Genomic DNA, 18,923 nt, shown 5'->3' on the forward strand with positions numbered 1-18,923 from the left:
TTCAGGAATTTGCAGATTCAGCTGAATTTGAGATTTTTGCTTCAAGAAGATGAAGTTCTTAACAAGAATTTTGTTGTTCAATTAACATGATTTGTTTGGTAAACTGATTGGGTCTTAACTTGGTTACCACAGTATTTTGAAATTTGACCAGAGAATGAGTTCCCAAACTGCAAAACCAACAAAACAATATGGAGAACAATAAGTAATTTGTTGTTCTTTGGTTTATTCTTCTGGGTAATAATGCTAAGAAATTTACTGCGTAGCAAAATTCTCATCCAAAATGATCTTATTTTGCCATTAATATCATGTAAAGTCAAAAGTACTCTCTAGATATAATTGAAAAATGCGACACATCATGAATCATGACATGGATTCAGGTTGTTCATTGGTCACAATCTTAATTTGTGCTCCAAATCCACATGTGCGCTAAATCTCAAAGGGTTAGTCGAGTGGAAGCATGACATCAAGTAAAATGGAAAAGGAAATGCGGGCCAGTGAAAATTTGTCCGATCATCAGCTGTAGGACCCCAGAAATAATTGAGGTGTGGCTAATTGAGTTCGGACACCCGGTTATAAAAGTAGATGCATATGTGCTCCATATATTTCTTAACAGAACATCCGAACTTTTCATGTAATCTTTGTATAGTAAAATTTTTTAGTCTTCCAAAAAAAAAAAAAAACAGAACATCTGAACTTCTCTCACCAAGCTCACACATTCTCCGGCTTGATTGTTTGTTTCTGCTCTCAATTCTTACTTGCACGAAATTTGGTAGTTTGAGGTATTTTAAATGATACTTTGACTCTCAGGCTCACGCATAGATACTTGACATTAGTGAGACTAGGGGCGATAAACAAGTCAAACGAGCCAAACAGGTAGTTGATCAAGCTTGATTTGACAACTTAACAAGATTTAAAATATGTTCGAACTTAGCTTGTTTATGAGATGAGTTGATCTCAAACGAACTTCAATCAAGCCAAACACGAGTCTATCTCAACATTGAAATTTCTTATACATAATAAGCCGAATCCAAATGAGCCAAGTAATAGTTTATTTAAGTTTGACTTGAAATCTTAACGAGCTTTAAAAACATAAACATGTTCAAATTTGGTTTGTTTATATAGCAAACCAATCTTTAACAAACTTTTAATAAAGAAATACGAGCTCGGACTCTCGAGTAGTTTGATTCGTTTAACAAGTAGAATATTTAGTATTTTTGAGTTCTCCTCAATGAGGATAAGTTAGGACTGAGGCTTATCCACCATGCCAAATCTCTAAAGCACCTCAATTTGGCCACTCATAAAGTCCACTCTTCCTTTGAATTCTCTGAAGTCACCCTCTCCCCTAATCCACAATACCCAAGATTTGCTAGTTGATACGAAAACAACCCCCCAAAACCTCATCATCTTTCACAAAGTGAAACCCTTTATTCTGATGCAATATCTTCCCTGCGTTTGTGCACAACCAAAAGAAACTCAAAACTGGGTTCTTGCGTTCACGCCAAGATACTGAAATCAGGGCTTGATTCTGATAGCTTGATTAACAACTCCCTTCTTGACATGTATACGAAATGTGACCAAATAGAGTATGCAGCAAAAGTGTTCGACGATATGCCTCACAGAACTGTTGCGTCTTGGACGTCGATGATGTCGGGTTATAGCCAAAAGGGATTCGTAGATGAAGTTCTATTATTTTTCAGCAGATGTTACAATCATTGCCTCCTAATGAATACACATTATGTGTGCTTTTACAGGCTTGCGCCTGGAAATGTGACTTGAAACTCGTTGAGATTATTCACGGTTTCGCGATAAAATACGGGTATGATAGAGATGAGTTTTTCCAAAATTCTCTGATAAATGCATATGCAAAATCCGGGCTGCTAGGGAGTGCTGAAGAAGTGTTGTATAGATTTAGTGGCAGAGATGTGGTTTCTTGGACTACAGTCATTTCCGGCCATGTTGGAAATGGAATGATGGAGAGAGCTCCTGTTTTGTTCTTCCAAATGCAAGAAGATGGGGTGCAGCCAAATGTGGTAACTGTTTTGAGCATGTTAATGGCATGCTCTTCGATTCGTCAATATCGTGTTATTCAATGGGTACATGGACTGGTTATGAAAACAGAATGGTGTTGAAATGCTCTTGTGATGAATTCTCTAGTTGAGATGTATAATAACAACAATTACTTCAAAGAAGCTGTACGACTTTTTTGCGACTTCTGTTTTGCTGGTGAAGGTTGGTTCCTTAGACCAGAGACCATGGCAGCTCTTCTTCAGGGTTGTGCCCATTCTGGCTCTTTCATGCTTGGAGAAGAGATCCATGGATACTTGATTAAACATGGATTTTTCCCTAGCATCTGTGTAGAAAACTCACTTTTGGACATGTATGGCGAAAGTGGTCAACTTGCTTTTGCTTTTCAGTTTTTCAGAATGATGAAGTTCAAAGATATAACTAGTTGGAATACTTTAGCGACAGGCCTTGTGAAGAGTGAACGACCTAGTGAAGTACTAAAGCTTCTTACTGATATTCACACTTATGGGGCACAAGATAACTAACATCTTTCCTGATTTTATCACAATGCTTGCATCGATTAAGGCATGATCAAACTTGGCATCTGAACGGCTTGGTCAAGTGATTCATGGTTATACTATGAGAGCAGGCATGATTTCTGACGTTTTTGTTCAAAATTCTTTGGTGGATATGTATGGAAAATCCGGCAGGCTTGACTTAGCGGAACAGATGTTTGAAGAGATGCCCATAAGAGATCTGGGTTCTTGGAATTCATTGATTGCAGCATATGGAATGAATACAACAACAACAACAACAACATAACATAACCCATCTAGTCTCCAATTATTGGGGGTATGGGCGGGGGATGATTGGAGACAGACCTAACCTTTGGCAATATATGCACAAAGTGGCTCCTCTACAAGCCAAATGAAATCACATTCGGTAGCATTCTTTCTGCCTGTTCTCATTCAGGGTTGATAGAAGAAGGTTTTGAAAATTTTGAATGCATGAAAACAGAATACGGAGTTGATCAGAGAATGGAACATTTCGCTTGTATGGTTGATCTCTTGGGCAGGTCAGGGAGACTAGAGGAAGCAAAAGCTTTCATAGAGATAAAACCGGGCCCTGATGTGTGGGGAGTTCTATTGGGTGCTTGTGCACTCTTCAAGAATGTTGAAATAGCCGATAAAGCAGCAACCAAACTCTCCGCATTGGATCCAAATAGCAATGTATGGAGAGTTGCTATATTGAATGTATACGCGAGTGTTGGAATGTGGGAAGAGGCAGCAAAGGCAAGAGCAGAGGAGAGGAGATCGGAGGAGCTCAAAAGAGGAGAAGGGTGGAGCAGTGTAGAGGTGAAAGGAGAAATGCATAGGTTTAGCGTGGCTGATACGAGCTACGCGGAGAGTGAAACAAGTTATGAGGTTTTGAATGGAATGCGGGAACTAATCAGAGAAGCCGTAACAGAGACAGTAACTTCGAAATAATAGACGCCATCAACGATTATGGTAGCGACTCGGGGTTGAATTGTTTTGAAAACCATATTGAACTGGTCCTCCATATTTCTGTACTAGATTTTGTGAAGATTTGAGGCAGTTTTGATTCAAACCACTGAATCATGAGGAGAACTAAAAACCTTCGTGAAGTACTTTGACACTCTCTTGAATGGATAGAGAAGCGTTACGCTATGTTACATGAATCCGTCATTCTGGGCGAATTCCGAAAGTCAGATTTGGATCAAGTTCTGATAATTCAAAAAATCAGATGGGTTCAAGTTCTGTGATATTCGGATCGAATGGTCTATTAACAAGTCTAACCAGAACATCACGTAAGCAATGACACATGATAATCCGGCAATACCCTCACTAGTGGTTCTGCTATGTGGTATTCCATTTATCATTTGCCTCTTGATATGTTTGATCGATGGCCATGACTTTACTTCCTTGTGGTGTAATTACATATCCTGAGGCCTATTGTTAGGTTAATATTGTGACACCTGGCAGGATAAGTAATCCCCCTTGCTTTCTTTAAATGGTGGAAACAAAAATGAAGGAAAAAAACAGTATACTTTTTGAAAGAGAAATCCAAATAATAGACTCCCCAAAAACAGTATACTTCTTTAAATGGTCTATTCCTTGTTTTTTTTTTAATGTTGTATCATATAATCATCAAGGATAAGGGTATATTGGTCAGCAACCAATAATAGAATCCCCAATAATACACTCCAACCCATGCATGCATGCTATTGAAATCAAAGATATTTGCTAAAAGAGCTCACTTGGCTTCTGTCAAGATTTACCAGGTGTATTGAAACATGTGAAAAGTATATAGAAATATGTGAGAGTGTATTTTGAAAGTATATAAAGTGTACTGAAGTATGTGATTTTTTTTGTCATTTTCATTGGCAAGGCTGTCAATTGATGTCCTCGGGATATTGCCTCAACTTTCTCTCAACCACAAAGTATGTGGTGGGGTGAAGGGAGATAGAGAGAATAAATCTAAGCCGTTTAAATATATTTGGACGGTTGAGATTGTGTCGGAGACCGCCACGTGGTACTTGCTCGGCCCCCAAAAATTTCTCGCATTTCATAGTCATCTCCCTTTCCGATAATTTCCTAGTTTTCAATTTTTCCAGGCATGGCAGGATCAAGAAGTACAAGGAATCAAATTAGCCTTGCAGAACTGGAAAAGTTAATGGGGGATCTATTCCATTTATTCAGCTCCATGACAAACACAGTAAAAGAGCAGAACACATATCTCTCTCTCTCTCTCTCTCTCTCTCTCTCTCTCTCTCTCTCTCTCTCTCTCTCTCTAGTCAAACATCCCTTTCTTTTCTGTTTCAATAGACCAGGAAACTAACACTGCATGCATGCTCCCATTGCGTTTTCTCTCATTTCATCACTCATAACTCAAAGTATGAAGGAAGTTAAGAAGCTCTACAAATCAAACAAACAATCTGTTTTCAATAGCTTGAGACATCGATATTCAGAACAGACACTCTGGTTCGGTACACCATCGACGTTTCGTCATGTGCATATTCTATTTCAGAATCAATTATTGAGAACCTTTTGCAAAAACTCACTTTGGTAATGGATTTTGAAGCTTATTTGTGAGGATGCTTTTGGAGGAAACCCAGTCCTAAGAAAACACACTTAAAAAGATTATTCCAAACTTTCATGCTATATATTGACTATCAACTGAGTTGTCAATAAGACAAGAAGACTGAAAAAATCACGGTTTTCCAAACACTTTTAATGCTTTCCAAGGCCTTTAATGAATAGAAACTTACGGGGGTTTTCCGTCATTTTCATGTCTTATTGACAACCCATTGGGCTGTTATTAGCATTTTTCCATTTCAAACTGTTGAAAACCAGATTTTATTTGGAAATAAATAAAACATGAAAAAAAGATGAGTGTTGGTGTTTTTTAAAAATAAAAAAATAAGATTCTGAAATAGCAATCACACTTATATACCTTTTAAAGAAGGATAAGAAGATAATATGGTTTCGAGGTTTGATGAAGTTGGTGCAAGAACTTCCTCTCCAACCAGTGGTCCTTGATGATCAAAATGGTCCCAAAATGGAAATTTTGGGCACTGTTGGGATTCAACTTCAACAATCCATTCATTCAACTCTTGTCTTTTCAAGCACTCCAACTCCATCTTCTCCCTTTGCTCATTCATACTCGAAGCCTGCACTTGCATGGGCACCATGCTCTCCATCAACGGCGGCAAGTAATTCGTGTCCAGAGGGGGAAACACCGGAACTTCTTGTATTTGATTCATATTCCAAGTTTCGGGATTCGATTCCATCGGTTGGTGATGAAAAAGATCTGCTCTTTCGTTACCGTCCGAGATTCTAATCCCCTCGAGTACGGAACCATTGTCAAACATAAACAGTGGGCTAGGAGTGGAAAATGGGGCATCTTGAGGGGGTGGTTGCTTTGTTGTTGCCAAGTTTTGGTTTAGGAAATCCACTTGGTTTCCCGGGTAACCGAATTCGGGACGACGTTCGGCACCGGGTCTGTTAGCTGTTGAAGGTGCTGTTGGCTTTCGGATCTTCTTTTTTATCCAAGAATTCCAGTAGTTCTTGATTTCATTGTCTGTTCTCCCTGGCAGGTGACTTGCAATGTGAGCCCATCTACAAGACAATCATGCATGTTTAAGAGTTTGAAGACCGAAGTGTTGAGTGGTTAAGCTTCATTCTTAACCCCAAGTGGTTAACCGGGTAGTAGTCAATGCCTTGACTTAAACATTTGCTCTCTTCTAAGGTTTCAAGTTCGAAACCTTACAGGTGTTAGTCAGTACATATGGAGCTTTGCTTCGACTTTAATTGGCTTACCCGCAACTAGCCAGTGGGATTGGACCCCTAGAATTGATTGAGATGCGGGTAAACTGGCCTAGATATCTTAGCTATAAAAATCTAACCTAAGAATTTAGGAAGAAGCGAATGCTTAAGTCACAAGCCTAGACCACCCGGCCAAGCTCTTGGGGTTGAACTATAGCCCATAGTCTTAGCTATTAGGAGTAATCAAAAAGAAGCAAAATGTCAAGATGTGACAATAATGTACTCTTCAGTTGCAATGTTTTTTCATCTGCCAAAAATGTTTTATGACTCAACCCTAGGAACTACTTGGACAGTGGACTTGCCCTCCACCTACTAAACAAACATGCATGTGCTCTTGAACCTTGTACCATTAACTTCATTCCTAAGTTAATTAATTTTGAGGACTCAATTATGGGATCAATAATTAGTTCTTCCAGTTGCTTGCAGAAGCACTCAACATAAGGATATATTATTTTTTATAATTTAGGTGTCCGAACCAACTTACATGTAAGTACCTCGACTAATGATCATGCCCAAAGGAAATGTTAGGTTTACTAGAATGAAGTTGGAATGAAACGATTACTCTCTCAGAATTCTCATTTCAAAAATAGGTATGATATACAAGAATGACAGAATGTACGTTTTCAATAAAGTCATTAATTATATCGACTTAGATAGAAGAATTGTCATTCCATTTGGGAGGTTGATAAATGACCATTCTGTTTCTTCCCAATATTATTCCGCCGAACCAAACACTTTCTAAGATGACTCAATGGATCATGCTCTTTTTAATCATTTTAACTCTTTTCCATGATAAGTAAACTCCTTTTTGCCCAAAAAAAAAAAAAGGAGGGTGATTTAATGGGTCTATTTGGAATGGGGAAAAAACTATGTGACATAAAATAACTCAAAACCTGTTGCCAACTGCACCATGAAGGCTGATAATCAACTTCTCTTCCTCCGGTGTAAACCTCCCTCTTCGAATGTCAGGTCTCAAGTAATTGATCCATCTCAGACGACAGCTCTTACCGCATCTTTGTAACCCTAGCGAATCCAAAAAAGAAAAACCGAAAACAGATTTCATGAGATTCATACACATTTTTCACCACAATATAGGGATGTGCAAATAAATTTGGAGATACAGAAGATATATATGATCAGATGGACAACCAGCTTTATCAGGGACTTCACTCCAACAGCCATGGCCATGATTAGTGATGTGCCTATTGAGTTTTTCATCTTCTTCAGGTGACCAAAGCCCTCTCTTCACTTTCTGCTGATTGCAACAAGAGTGGTGTCCCATTCTACCAAGTTATTTGTTCTCTTCCTCTTTTGTTTGAATGGAGAACAGGTAATTTGTTGAGAAAAATGTTGGTGAATCTGCAGCCCTTTATAAATGTTCAGGGAAGTAGTAAGTGGACAAATTGGCCCGGGACTTAAGGATTTGCTTTCTCCTAAAGTTTCAGGTTCAATTCTCTTTGCCAGCTATTTTTGAAGTTAGCGCATGTGAAATGGCTGTAAGAGAAATTGTAGGAATTCGTTTGAGGCGTGCATAAACCAGCTCTGAACACCTTGCATTACCAAAAAAAGGGGTAGTAAGTGGACCCAACAATTAAACCTCATGAGAGGGCCTTATATGGGACCCATATTTCCATCTAACCCTAAAATGACATTTCATCTCACACCACATTAACTTTGATATGTTTTTGGTCTACGTAGACATGTAGTACGTAGTAGTAGTAGTAGTAGTACTATGCTTCCATTTATGCATGGCGTACTCTGATCAACCTTTGTTGGTTGTTTACAAGAAACCGAGAGACCAATGGGGAAAACCTCCTCCTAAGTCACACGTTTGAAATCTCTCAGGTGCTATCAAATCTTTCAGGATCAGTCTGTATAGAGCTTTGACCTGATTTTAATTAAAACTCCCGCAAATGGGCGCTAGGATTGGTCCTCCAAGATTAGGCCCGCCACGGTGAGTTCTATTGGAGAGTTTCTATCACTTTATCAACTATGATATTAAAATGGAACTTATGAGAACATATACATCAGAATAGATAAAAGAGAATTTTAGTTAATCAAATACATCATGAAATAGGTATATTTAATAATCTCGTTTATTGCTTTTCATACCGGCCGGTCTTTTCTTGAGTTTTTATCACAGGTCAAAAGCGTGATTGAAAATGGGGACTTTATTAAAGCCTCCATATAGACTACGGTTTAATTAGAAAGCGCGATAAAAAGACTAAGATGCCGATTTTATCATACATGCTTTTAACGACATCATGAAAAGAGCGTTACATGTGAAGATGTCTTACTTTAGTAGATACTAGATAGATTAAATTAAAATTAATTTCTTGGTATTGTACATACATATGACAAACATCATTCATTATAGTTTATAGTCTGTTATTTAATTTTTTTTCCTAAAGTCAATAAATATGCATATTGTGGCCTCTTTCTTCTTCTTCTTTACTACAATGTTCGTCACAACTAAGATAAAATCCTGGTTCTGTTCCAGCTTACAGTAACTTGGCACAAACATTGATCGAGTAAATGTTTGTGAGCAATTATTTTATGTATTAATAACTCTCTCTCTCTCTCTCTCTCTCTCTCTCTAAAAAAAGCAAGAACAACAATAACTTTATTCTCGGAAACTTTGTTTTTCAATTCAGACTAAAAACACGTTTAGACGGTTCAAATGCGCTCTGCACTTGTACCAAACACCTTGGCAGCATCTACCAATAAGAGCGCGAGCATGAGGGCCAAAACGTGTTTGAAAAATGTTTTAAATGAATAAATTCACAAACACGGAAATTGAAAGTACAAGCATAAAGCAGCGAAGAAACCGGAACAAAGAATATCCGAGGTTATGCCACTCATCACATCATATCTTCGCTTTACCAACAAGCATCTCCCAATCAGAGGGGGATCATGAGGGCCAAAACGTGTTAGAGCATGTACACCAGTGAAATATATTTTACCTACCCAATAATCTATTTTTTCTATTTTACCTACTCAAATTTCTCTCAACTCCACACTAATTTTCTCTATTACACCTCTTTATCGTTATAAAATATACTAAAAGGGAAAGATAGAGAGAGGGGTAGAGAGAGAATGAAGGAGTTATAGAGAGAAGAGAGAGGAAGAATAATATTTGTTTATGTATACATAGCTACAGTTGATAGGTATTTTTGCCGAACCAAAACAACAAATGTATTTTACCTTGGGGCTTTGCTACTCTGGTGTAGCATGGTTTTTCAAAGTTTGTATAGCTATTTTACCAAAATCTTCTCTTTAGCTCTGCTCGTGTTGTTGCTCTTAAAAAGTAGTAGCATGTTTTTGACGTCATACATTCAATGTAATAGTAGGTTGTTGATAAGCCCGTTAGATATGGATTCTAGACCTTAGGGTCGTTCCACTTTCTAAAATAAAAAATAAAAAAAAAGATAATTTTAAGGTTAAAAATTATGTGTTTATGTAAATAATTTTTCTTTCAATATGGATTTTGTTTCATAGATCTCATTGAGATCTTTTAAACGGTGCAAAAAAATTGAAAAATTATCTTTTCATCATTTCCGTTATATTTGAATTTAAAATTACCTTCTTTTTGAAAAAAAAAATTTGGGAGAAAGTGGAATGGGGCCTAATCAGGCCTGATAATTATGTCTCACTGAATAATTATACTACCAATCAGATATTGTGTATTAAATTCTTGGACGTACATTGTCTCCTAGTTCATCATAATTTCTACAACGGTGCTACTGGTACAGATATAAATTATGTACCATTGTGTACAAACCTTTTTTTGTCCTGTTTTGAGTCTCAAAAAAATTATCGGAACCGCTTATTTTGTTTAAAATACTTTATTTACAGCTCTTATGAAAAATAAGCTCAATCCAATATCGATTAAGGCACCTATAAAACGTTCAACTTTGTCCCAAAATTCAAGGCTGAATTCTAGAGCAAAGTTTAGTTGTTTCGTAAATACTTTTACCGGTATCGGATTGAGCTTGTTTTTTGCAATGACCATAAGCAAAGTATTTTAAACAAAAAGAGCAGCTCCGATCATTTTTTTTAAACCCAAAATGAATTTATACCCACTAGTACAGATTTAAAATCTGTACCATTAGACTTTCTGTAATTTCTACCAACTTTAACTCTCTCTTTTTTACCAACAAAAAGGTAATACTCCAGTAGAGTATTTCTCAAGAGCGCCACTATTGGTACCAGCCATGGTGCGTACATACAGCATACATATCACCGTATGGGACCCGGTATTTATCAAGAGCACCAATATTGGTACCGACCATGGTGCATACATACGCGTACATCGGCGCCGTGTGGTACTACGCCGTATGTACGCGCACCGTGATCGGTGCTCTCAGCATTCTCGATTTATCAGTATGTGTGAGAACTCAACGAGGCAATTAATGGCCATTTATTCAACAACATCTCTTTATAATAGTGTACAGTATTTATCCAATATCATCCATACAATAATATTTTAGCAGAGTTTTGGTTTTCATTAATTGTTCTTCCTAATCATTGATCGATCGGGTCTTCAGACCTAATTATTGTTGTTCTTGCCATTATTTGTCATTGAACTCAACTGTCTACAGCATTTAAAATGCTTATAGTTAATTAACTCCCATAAACTCGATTATCTTATATTATTAGGACGTTCAGATCTCTTCAGTAGCTAGAATTCGATCTGCAGTTCGGCTCCTGCTTCAATCATTGCTTCACGCTCCTCATTTTGCGAATTTTAATAGTTTGGAATGTTTCGAAAGATGTTTTCACGCGGTCTCGCACACGCGCATTATGTGACTTAAGTCATGCTCTTCCTAACAATTGGGGTACTGGGTTTCATTATTTGTCGATAGAAGTAGTTAATTTGTCTGAGAAGAAAAAGACAAGGAATTCATACAATTAGCACACACTAAAGAGTTATTGTATATGGATTTAGCGGTGGTCAAGAGTTGAACCCTCGATCTAGATAATTAGGTAGAGTCTAGATGAACTTATCTGAGTACTCAGACAACTATGCTAGCTTGCAAGTAAGTACTCTCGGTTTTCAAATCTCACAAGTATCCACGTCCTTTACTTCTTGAAGTTTTTCAAGAACTAACTGAGACTTAAAAATTTGAAAAAAATTGTCAATGAAATACCTCTTTTTTAGTTCGAAAATTGGTGGGATTTTCATAACAAGACAAACAAAAATAGAACGGATGAAGAAACATGTAGACACATATATATACTTACGATTGTGCAAGTATGTGTCTGTGTGGACAGGGGATGCTGTCGAGCATCTCCCTGTAGAACAATGCTGAGCAGTCGATCCGGCCGTTCATTTTGGCACGGACAGCTCAGACGCATACAAATTTGAACTGTCCATTGTTCGGTTAAATTCCGAGCCGGCGATTACTAAGATGAACGGTCCGATTGGCCGCTCTGCACTTGTTTTGCAGGAAATGCTCGGCAACATCCCCATTCGGTGTCTATGTGGGTGGTGGTTATAGAGTCTCAATTATTGAAATGATGTTCATTAGTAAAATACATTTAAATGGTTTTACCTAAATAAGAAACAAATGTTAAGTATATTTTCGTTAGTGTTGTGAGTAGTGGAGTCAAACATAGAGTCATACATGATCCTCTACGTAGAAAAATTGTTGATTATGAAGTTTGTCCGTTGATTGATACAAATCATCCACCACATTGATGTGAAGATATATTGGAGTGACTCTAGCTTGCTTTGCTAGATCGCAATCTAACTTTGAAAGTAATGTAAGCACAATTAAATCATTTCAATCTAGGGCTAGTTCAGTTGTAACATGGATATGATGTAAATCTAGATATTCTGAGTTTGAAATTTGACAATTTTTTGGGACCAGATCGCAAGAGAATAAAATTCTTGTGAATTCGCCAGCCATCCACGCCTTCGTGCCATCAAATCCATCATCTTGATTCGTGACCGAACCGGAGAGAAGAATAGTCGAGATATGCGTAACCTGACCCAGACACCTGTGACCATCGGGAAAAAAAATTATTTCAACAGGAAAAGAGACTCTTGGGAGGAATTGAAAAGGAGAAATGATTAGACTTAGCTTTAAGGGGGAGCAAATGGAGTCCCAATTGACCCCACCCCATAAGATTAATTGGAAACTAATTTAATTTGATTAGGAAGACAACATATTGGGACTTTTCCTTTGTTGGTTAAGTTATAATTAACACTTTGATGGAACCTCTCTACCCTAACCTCTTTTAACCTCCTGGGTTTGCCGCATTGGAGTTACCGTACAATTAGGGATCTCATGAAACCTATCAGGTTTGAGTACTCTCACTCATATGGTATTAATTTTTGTGTTGGGTCAGACCATAAAGGATTTAATCTCGACTTTATCTGAATTTCCGTACGTGAGCTGTGAGATTGATCCTTCGAATTAATTAATCTTTCTATTAAAAATAACCAACCCCTTTCCACTTCAATGAGGTTCTATGATTGACTTCATGCTATTTCTTCTAATAGCAATTTTGTTGACAAAATTCTACACACCCCCCTATCCTTTAATTAATCATGAAATGAAATGGGCCCTTTTTCCCTTCATTAGAAGTTCTGATATCTTAAGTCAATCATCTTGAGCCCCTTTTTCTAGCTCTAGGCTATTGCTAGCTTAAAGGCCCTAATCCTCACATGGGTTTAATAATTATTAATGGATATGTTGGATGGAAAGTGGAAAAAGTGACGGCATCAAAGGAGATAATTTGCGGAGGCTTTGGACATTTGAGATGGGTTGAATTTGAGAATTGCTCTACAATGTCCTAAGGTGCATATTGAATTGGATGCAGAGGCGATTGTGAAGAAATGCGATGATGATCTAGACCCTCCCTCCGACATAATAGTGGTTATTCATGATTGCTTAGTCTTGAAGAAATCATTCAATTCATGTGATTTTGGTTTTATTAAATGTGAGTGTAATATAGCTGCACACTGTTGTGCTCAAAAAGCCATTTTCAATGGCATGTCCGGCCTGTGGACGTTCATTTTATCCCCATGGGATTTGCATCTCTCTGATGTTTAGGCTCCTCCGCCTATCAGATGAATAAAATTCTTCTCACTTTTTGACACCAAAAAATAAGAAGAAGAAGAAGAGGAGATAATTTTGTTCGTGTGATTAATTATATTAGGAAAATGATTTTCACACTCCCATTTTAGCCATACACACTCCCTTTTTTCTTTTTATATCCACATGAATTTACAATATTGTCTTTGCATGTGTGAATAAGTGTATTGAATAAATGGTAAGATAATAATTCAAGTGGATAAAGACAAAAAAAAAGAGTGTGAATTATAAAAAGGGGAGCATGAAAATCAATTCCCTTATATTATACTCTTGTAATTAGATTATTCATTACCAGCATAACAATATGGCAATTAGAGCAGGTATAAAATACTAATTGTCAAAATTGACTCCCTAATGGTTTTTAACGGTTTTTTATTGAGGAATTTTTTTAAGGAAAAGAATAATTTATTAATTTTTGAAATCAAATTACAAATACTGAGAGAACACTAAGCAGAGACGTCACAATGGGATAAGAAGCAAACCAAGAATGGCCAACTCTCGCGTGGAAGATTATATCACGCTAGAACCCAAATACTAGAAAATAACAAACCGGGATTGGCAAGATGTCAATATAAAAAGCAATAAGTCTGTGGACACAGATGATATGCACGCGCACAGATTTTTGTTTGGGGCTCATTACGGGTTTCACATAAAAAATCCAAGCCGTTCATTAAATGTAAAACAGTTTGTCAAGATCTCTTGGCTTATTGTCATTTTTTTGGAGATTATTGCATCCTCACGCGCATAGATTATTGTCATTTCATATCACTTGGCTTATTGTCATTTTTTTTGGAGATTATTGCATCCTCACGACAAGAGGAATCTAAAAAGTAAAAAATTTTGACCGAAATTCAATTTTTTTTGAATAAAGACGAAAAAAAAATTTGAATAAGGACAAAAAATAAGCCACTTTGGCTTATTTGTCCGAACACCCCCTAAGCAGAGACGTCACAATGGGATAAGAAGCAAACCAAGAATGGCAAACTCTCGCGTCGAAGATTATATCCCGCTAGAACCCAAATACTAGAAAATAACAAACCGGGATTGGCAAGATGTCAATATAAAAAGCAATAAGTCTGTGGACACAGATGATATGCACGCGCACAGATTTTTGTGTGGGGCTCATTACGGGTTCCACATAAAAAATTCAAGCCGTTTATTAAATGTAAAACAGTTTGTCAAGATCTCTCGCTTTAAATCAGCTCAATCCAATACCTATAGATGCTCGATCCAATTATCTAACTTTTCATTATCTTGAAATCCGAATGAAAAGTTAAATAATTGGATTGAGCTGATTTTTCGCAGGGACTCTCTAAAACATGTTTTACATTTCATGAACGACTCGAATTGTTTATGTGGGACCCGTAGTGGGCCCCACACAAAAATCTGTGCGTGATCTGTGTACATGATCGTCTGTGTGAATAGCACAGTTGTATAAAAAGATACTCCAAAAAACCCACAAAACCGCTCCCAATAACCATCTACAAAGCGATACAAACACACAAGACACAACCCCCTATTCCGACCTGAGCTTGTTTGTTTAGAATCTCAAGACCTCTGAGTACGGTTTCAATAAATTTTTTTTATGTCTTTAGTTATTACTTTTAAAAACCTTCCTCAAAACCCTCAAACGATCAAGGTACCAGGATGACTTTTCCTATGGTGGATCGTCTACACCAAATAGTAGTACTATTGTAGGATGATGACTCTTCCTGGCACATGATTGTGATCATTTTCAAATCTCTTTTCGCTCCCGCGAAACTAAGCGTGCTCATAGGGATGCTGCTGAGCGGTATTCTTATAAAGCAGTGTCAAGCGATTTATATGACCATTTATTTCGGCACAGACAACTCGGATTGAATCTAAGCGTATACAAATCTAAGCCGTCAATTGCTTGACAAAGATCCAAGTCATTGATTACCGAGATAAATGGTCGGAGCAACCGCTCTGCACCCGGGATCCCCATTTTGGCTAAAAAGTCTGACCCGATCGCACTATCTTTCTTTATGGTAAATTGGCAGCTTATACTAAACAACACATAAGATTTCCTCTTTCGTGCTTCAGAGCAAGGAAGTTTTGTAGTACTAGGTTTTGTTCTATTCAATTTGCTGTTTGCTTTTTTTACATAGTATTTTGTATTTTGTTCTATTCAGTGTACATACGATTTGCCTTTAGCGCCCCCCCCCCCCCCCCCCCCCCCCCCCCCCCCCCACACACACACACACACACGCACACGCACACCAAAAAAGATGGGAAAATCAAATTTTCGGTAACCTTTTTTTTGTGTTAATTATCTGGAAAGTTGTAAGACCCGTAATTTCAATTTTCTTACTTCAAACACTTTTCTGCAAAGTAAATCTTGTCAAAAGAAAGAAATTCTTGTTTAATTTTTTGCAAAATTTCTTGTCAAGAAAATCCAAACAAGAAAATAAATATCATTTTTCTTTACTTCACATTTCTTGGGAACCAATTTTTCATGCAACACTCCCGACCACTGAGCACGGCCTGAATTGGTTTCCAAAAAGCGATAGTATGAGAATATGTACAATTGATTAATTAAGAGTACTGCTATCTGTACCGACGGTCGCGCCAAGTCGTCTCCGGCTACCGGACGGCCGATCCGAGCGCTCCAAAAATTCTAAAAAAAAATTGAGTAGGCCCGCGCGGGAACGGCATCCGACGTGCGTAGGTGCTCAATCTAAACATATGCCGTTGATGTTTGGATCGAACACCTACGCACGTCTTATGCCGTTGATTCCCGCGCAAGCCCACTCGATTTTTTTTTTATAGAATTTTTGGAGGGCTCGGATCGATCGTCCGGTGGCCAGAGACGGCCCAGCACGGCCGTCGGTATGATATTGGTCGGTACCAATATCATTTCTGATTAATTAATACAGAAGAAGAACTAAAACCATATTTTCCAAATGTGAAGTTTGAGTTTTTTCTCGGGGAGTTTAAATAGTCTTCATAAGTTTTTTTGGTGGATTAATTGTAGGCTTAGCTGTGGAATTGAGTGAACATTTTGAAACCAAATAGCAAAGAACTTAAATTTTGGAAGCAATTTCGGTTCATCAGTGGATCGATCCAAGACCGTTTGCTATGATAAACTATACGAGTTGGTATCCGGCAAAGAGCTACACATGCAGTATTAGTACTCGAGGTGCACATAAGATGGCCGGACACCTGATTATCCATAAAAAGAAAAGCGCTACATGTGCATGAGAACTGAAAATGTTATCTAAGAAACAGGCTAATAATCAGACAAGTGAAGGTCATGCAAAATAAAAAATGAAAGGGTCCCCGTATGAAGTTGTGTATGTACGTACTATTATCGAATCATTTAGATTCTTGTGACGATTTGATCTACACAAAAAGATGCATAAAAGATACAGTAAGTAGTTACGATTGTTGGGATAAAGCCATAATAAGATGGGAAAATGATGGCCAATGACGTGTTTTGATAATTAATATCCGCCAACGACATTTTCAGCATTAACAAATGTTCTTAGATTGTCCTTGGCATGTATTAATTATCAAAAAATGTCTTGGGCCATCATTTTCCCTAATAAGAGGGATCTGCAAACCCTAATCTTGTACACAATTTGTTTTGGGTTTTTTTGGGGCTGGGCCTAGCCCACTTTGGTGGGTTAAGTTTATTTTCTAGTGCTTAATTGTAAGATTTGGACTTTTGGCTATCTAATGTTATTGGGCTTTATTTGTATTATCTAGGTTTTAGGCCATCAGATGTAATGGACTTTGCCCATATAGGTGTGAACAGACTTGTCCCATCTAGATGTATATTCCAACCCTTGGTTGGTATTCCCTTTTCCCCTTCCCTCTTAAGAAAATTGTTACTTTTGCTATATATATATATATTGTCCGTCTCCCATAAGAACCACCTCATTTTAATAAAATGCGGACCTCCCTTTCTTGATTGAATTTCGATAATCCGAGCCACTCAATGTGTTCAGAACATGATTTTAAGGATACTCGCGAGAAATCAGCAAAAACAATGACCGGGAAAGGCTTCATCCAAGCAGTTTTTGTTTGTTTTTTATCGAACGGTTCAAACAAAAACTGCTCGGATGAAGCCCTTCCTGGTATTTTTTTTTTGCTGATTTCTCGCGAGTACCCTTAAAATCACGTTCTAAACACATTGAGCCACTCGGATCATCGAAATTCGATCGAAAAATGGGAGAAATGAGAAGGTCCGCATTTTAACTAAAATAAAGACTCTCTCATTTAAGACTGACTATATATATATATACACACACACACACACACACACACACACACACACATATACAGTCATTTTCTCCCATTTTCCGTTCGAATTTCAATGATCCGAGCCGCTTAATGTTTTCAGAACGTGATTTTAAGAGTACCCGCGAGGAATTAGCAAAAAAAATGACCGGGAAGGGCTTCATCCGAGCAGTTTTTATTTGAACCGTTTGATAAAATATAAACAAAAACTGCTCGGATGAAGCCCTTCCGGTCATTTTTTTTTGTTGATTAATGAGGGTACCCTTAAAATCACGTTCTGAACAGATTGAGCGGCTTGGATCATCGAAATTCTATCGGGAAAGGGAGGTCCTTATTTTATTAAGTTAAGGTGGTCCTTAGGAGAAGGAGACTATATATATATCCGCAAACCACATTCCGAGAAATGTCAATTGAATTGGACTAGAGACATGCCATCTCCTTTTAACTTGATTTTGGTTGAATGGTGGCATACAGATAGAAATTTAGTACAAAATGTTTGTTCACAAACATGTGCCTTTTGTAGTGCTTTCATCCTTCTACTAGGACACCTTCTGGGATGAGTCATTTTAGAAACAAAGTTTACTTCTTTAACTACTTATCTCAATGGGCTTTCCAAAACGAAAGTCCATTGGGCCCAACTGGGTGTTTTTCAGTTTAGGTGCCCTACTTTGTGGCAGAATTGCAGTAGAGTTTGTAAGCAAACCATGTTGAGGTTGAGGCTGTTGAGCCCATCAACGACTTAAGCAAACCCTGTATTTTTTTTATTTTTTTTTGAACGGCGAAAAAAAAATTATCAACCAAAGGTTAAAATGATGAAAAGTACAAAGCACCATAACAAAACGAAATGTGGATGCCCTATCAATCCTCCAAGTACTGCACAATACAAATGTTAGCGTAATATCAGAAAAATGTTCCGTTACCATGCTTTCCAAGTTTCTTCATTATGGGAATTGATTTTGGCACTCCCCAAATTTATAATCACACTCTCCAGGGGAGTATCAAAATCAATTTCATATAGGGATGGATTTTGGCACTCCCCTTTGAGAGTGCGGTTATCAATTTGGGGAATGCCAAAATCACTCCCCTTTATTACTATATGTCCTTATTTAGTCAAGATTATTATTCATGTTTTCTAGTTAGTCTTGGTAATTGTTATGCAAGTTTTCTTAATTTGTCAAGGTTTTTTAGTCATCCAGTCTTGTATCCT

General features: G+C 37.5%; 1 protein-coding gene and 1 pseudogene across 1 annotated transcript; one reads left to right on the plus strand and one right to left on the minus strand.

Annotated features, from left to right (window-relative positions):
• The first annotated feature begins 1,374 nt into the window (after window positions 1-1,374).
• LOC131317593 (pentatricopeptide repeat-containing protein At3g57430, chloroplastic-like) lies at window positions 1,375-3,984 on the plus strand (annotated as a pseudogene).
• A 703-nt stretch (window positions 3,985-4,687) lies between these two features.
• On the minus strand, window positions 4,688-7,712 carry LOC131314851 (transcription factor MYB15-like). The gene is made up of 3 exons (XM_058343738.1): window positions 7,500-7,712; window positions 7,244-7,373; window positions 4,688-6,143 (listed from the first exon to the last, which is right to left on the minus strand). The coding sequence occupies exons 1-3, from the start codon at window positions 7,630-7,632 to the stop codon at window positions 5,471-5,473; spliced, it is 936 nt and encodes a 311-aa protein (XP_058199721.1). The 5' UTR covers window positions 7,633-7,712; the 3' UTR covers window positions 4,688-5,470.
• Window positions 7,713-18,923: the final 11,211 nt, after the last annotated feature.

The sequence above is a fragment of the Rhododendron vialii genome, chromosome 2a, assembly GCF_030253575.1.
Source record: "Rhododendron vialii isolate Sample 1 chromosome 2a, ASM3025357v1".
Taxonomy (NCBI): Eukaryota; Viridiplantae; Streptophyta; class Magnoliopsida; order Ericales; family Ericaceae; genus Rhododendron; species Rhododendron vialii.

Coding starts and splice junctions, on each gene's coding strand:
- LOC131314851 (XM_058343738.1), bottom strand. CDS start 7,632: ATGGGACACCACTCTTGTTGCAATCAGCAGAAAGTGAAGAGAGGGCTT. Junction 7,374..7,499: donor TGAAGTCCCTGATAAAGCTG/GTTGTCCATCTG, acceptor TGGATTCGCTAG/GGTTACAAAGATGCGGTAAG. Junction 6,144..7,243: donor CATGGTGCAGTTGGCAACAG/GTTTTGAGTTAT, acceptor ATTGTCTTGTAG/ATGGGCTCACATTGCAAGTC.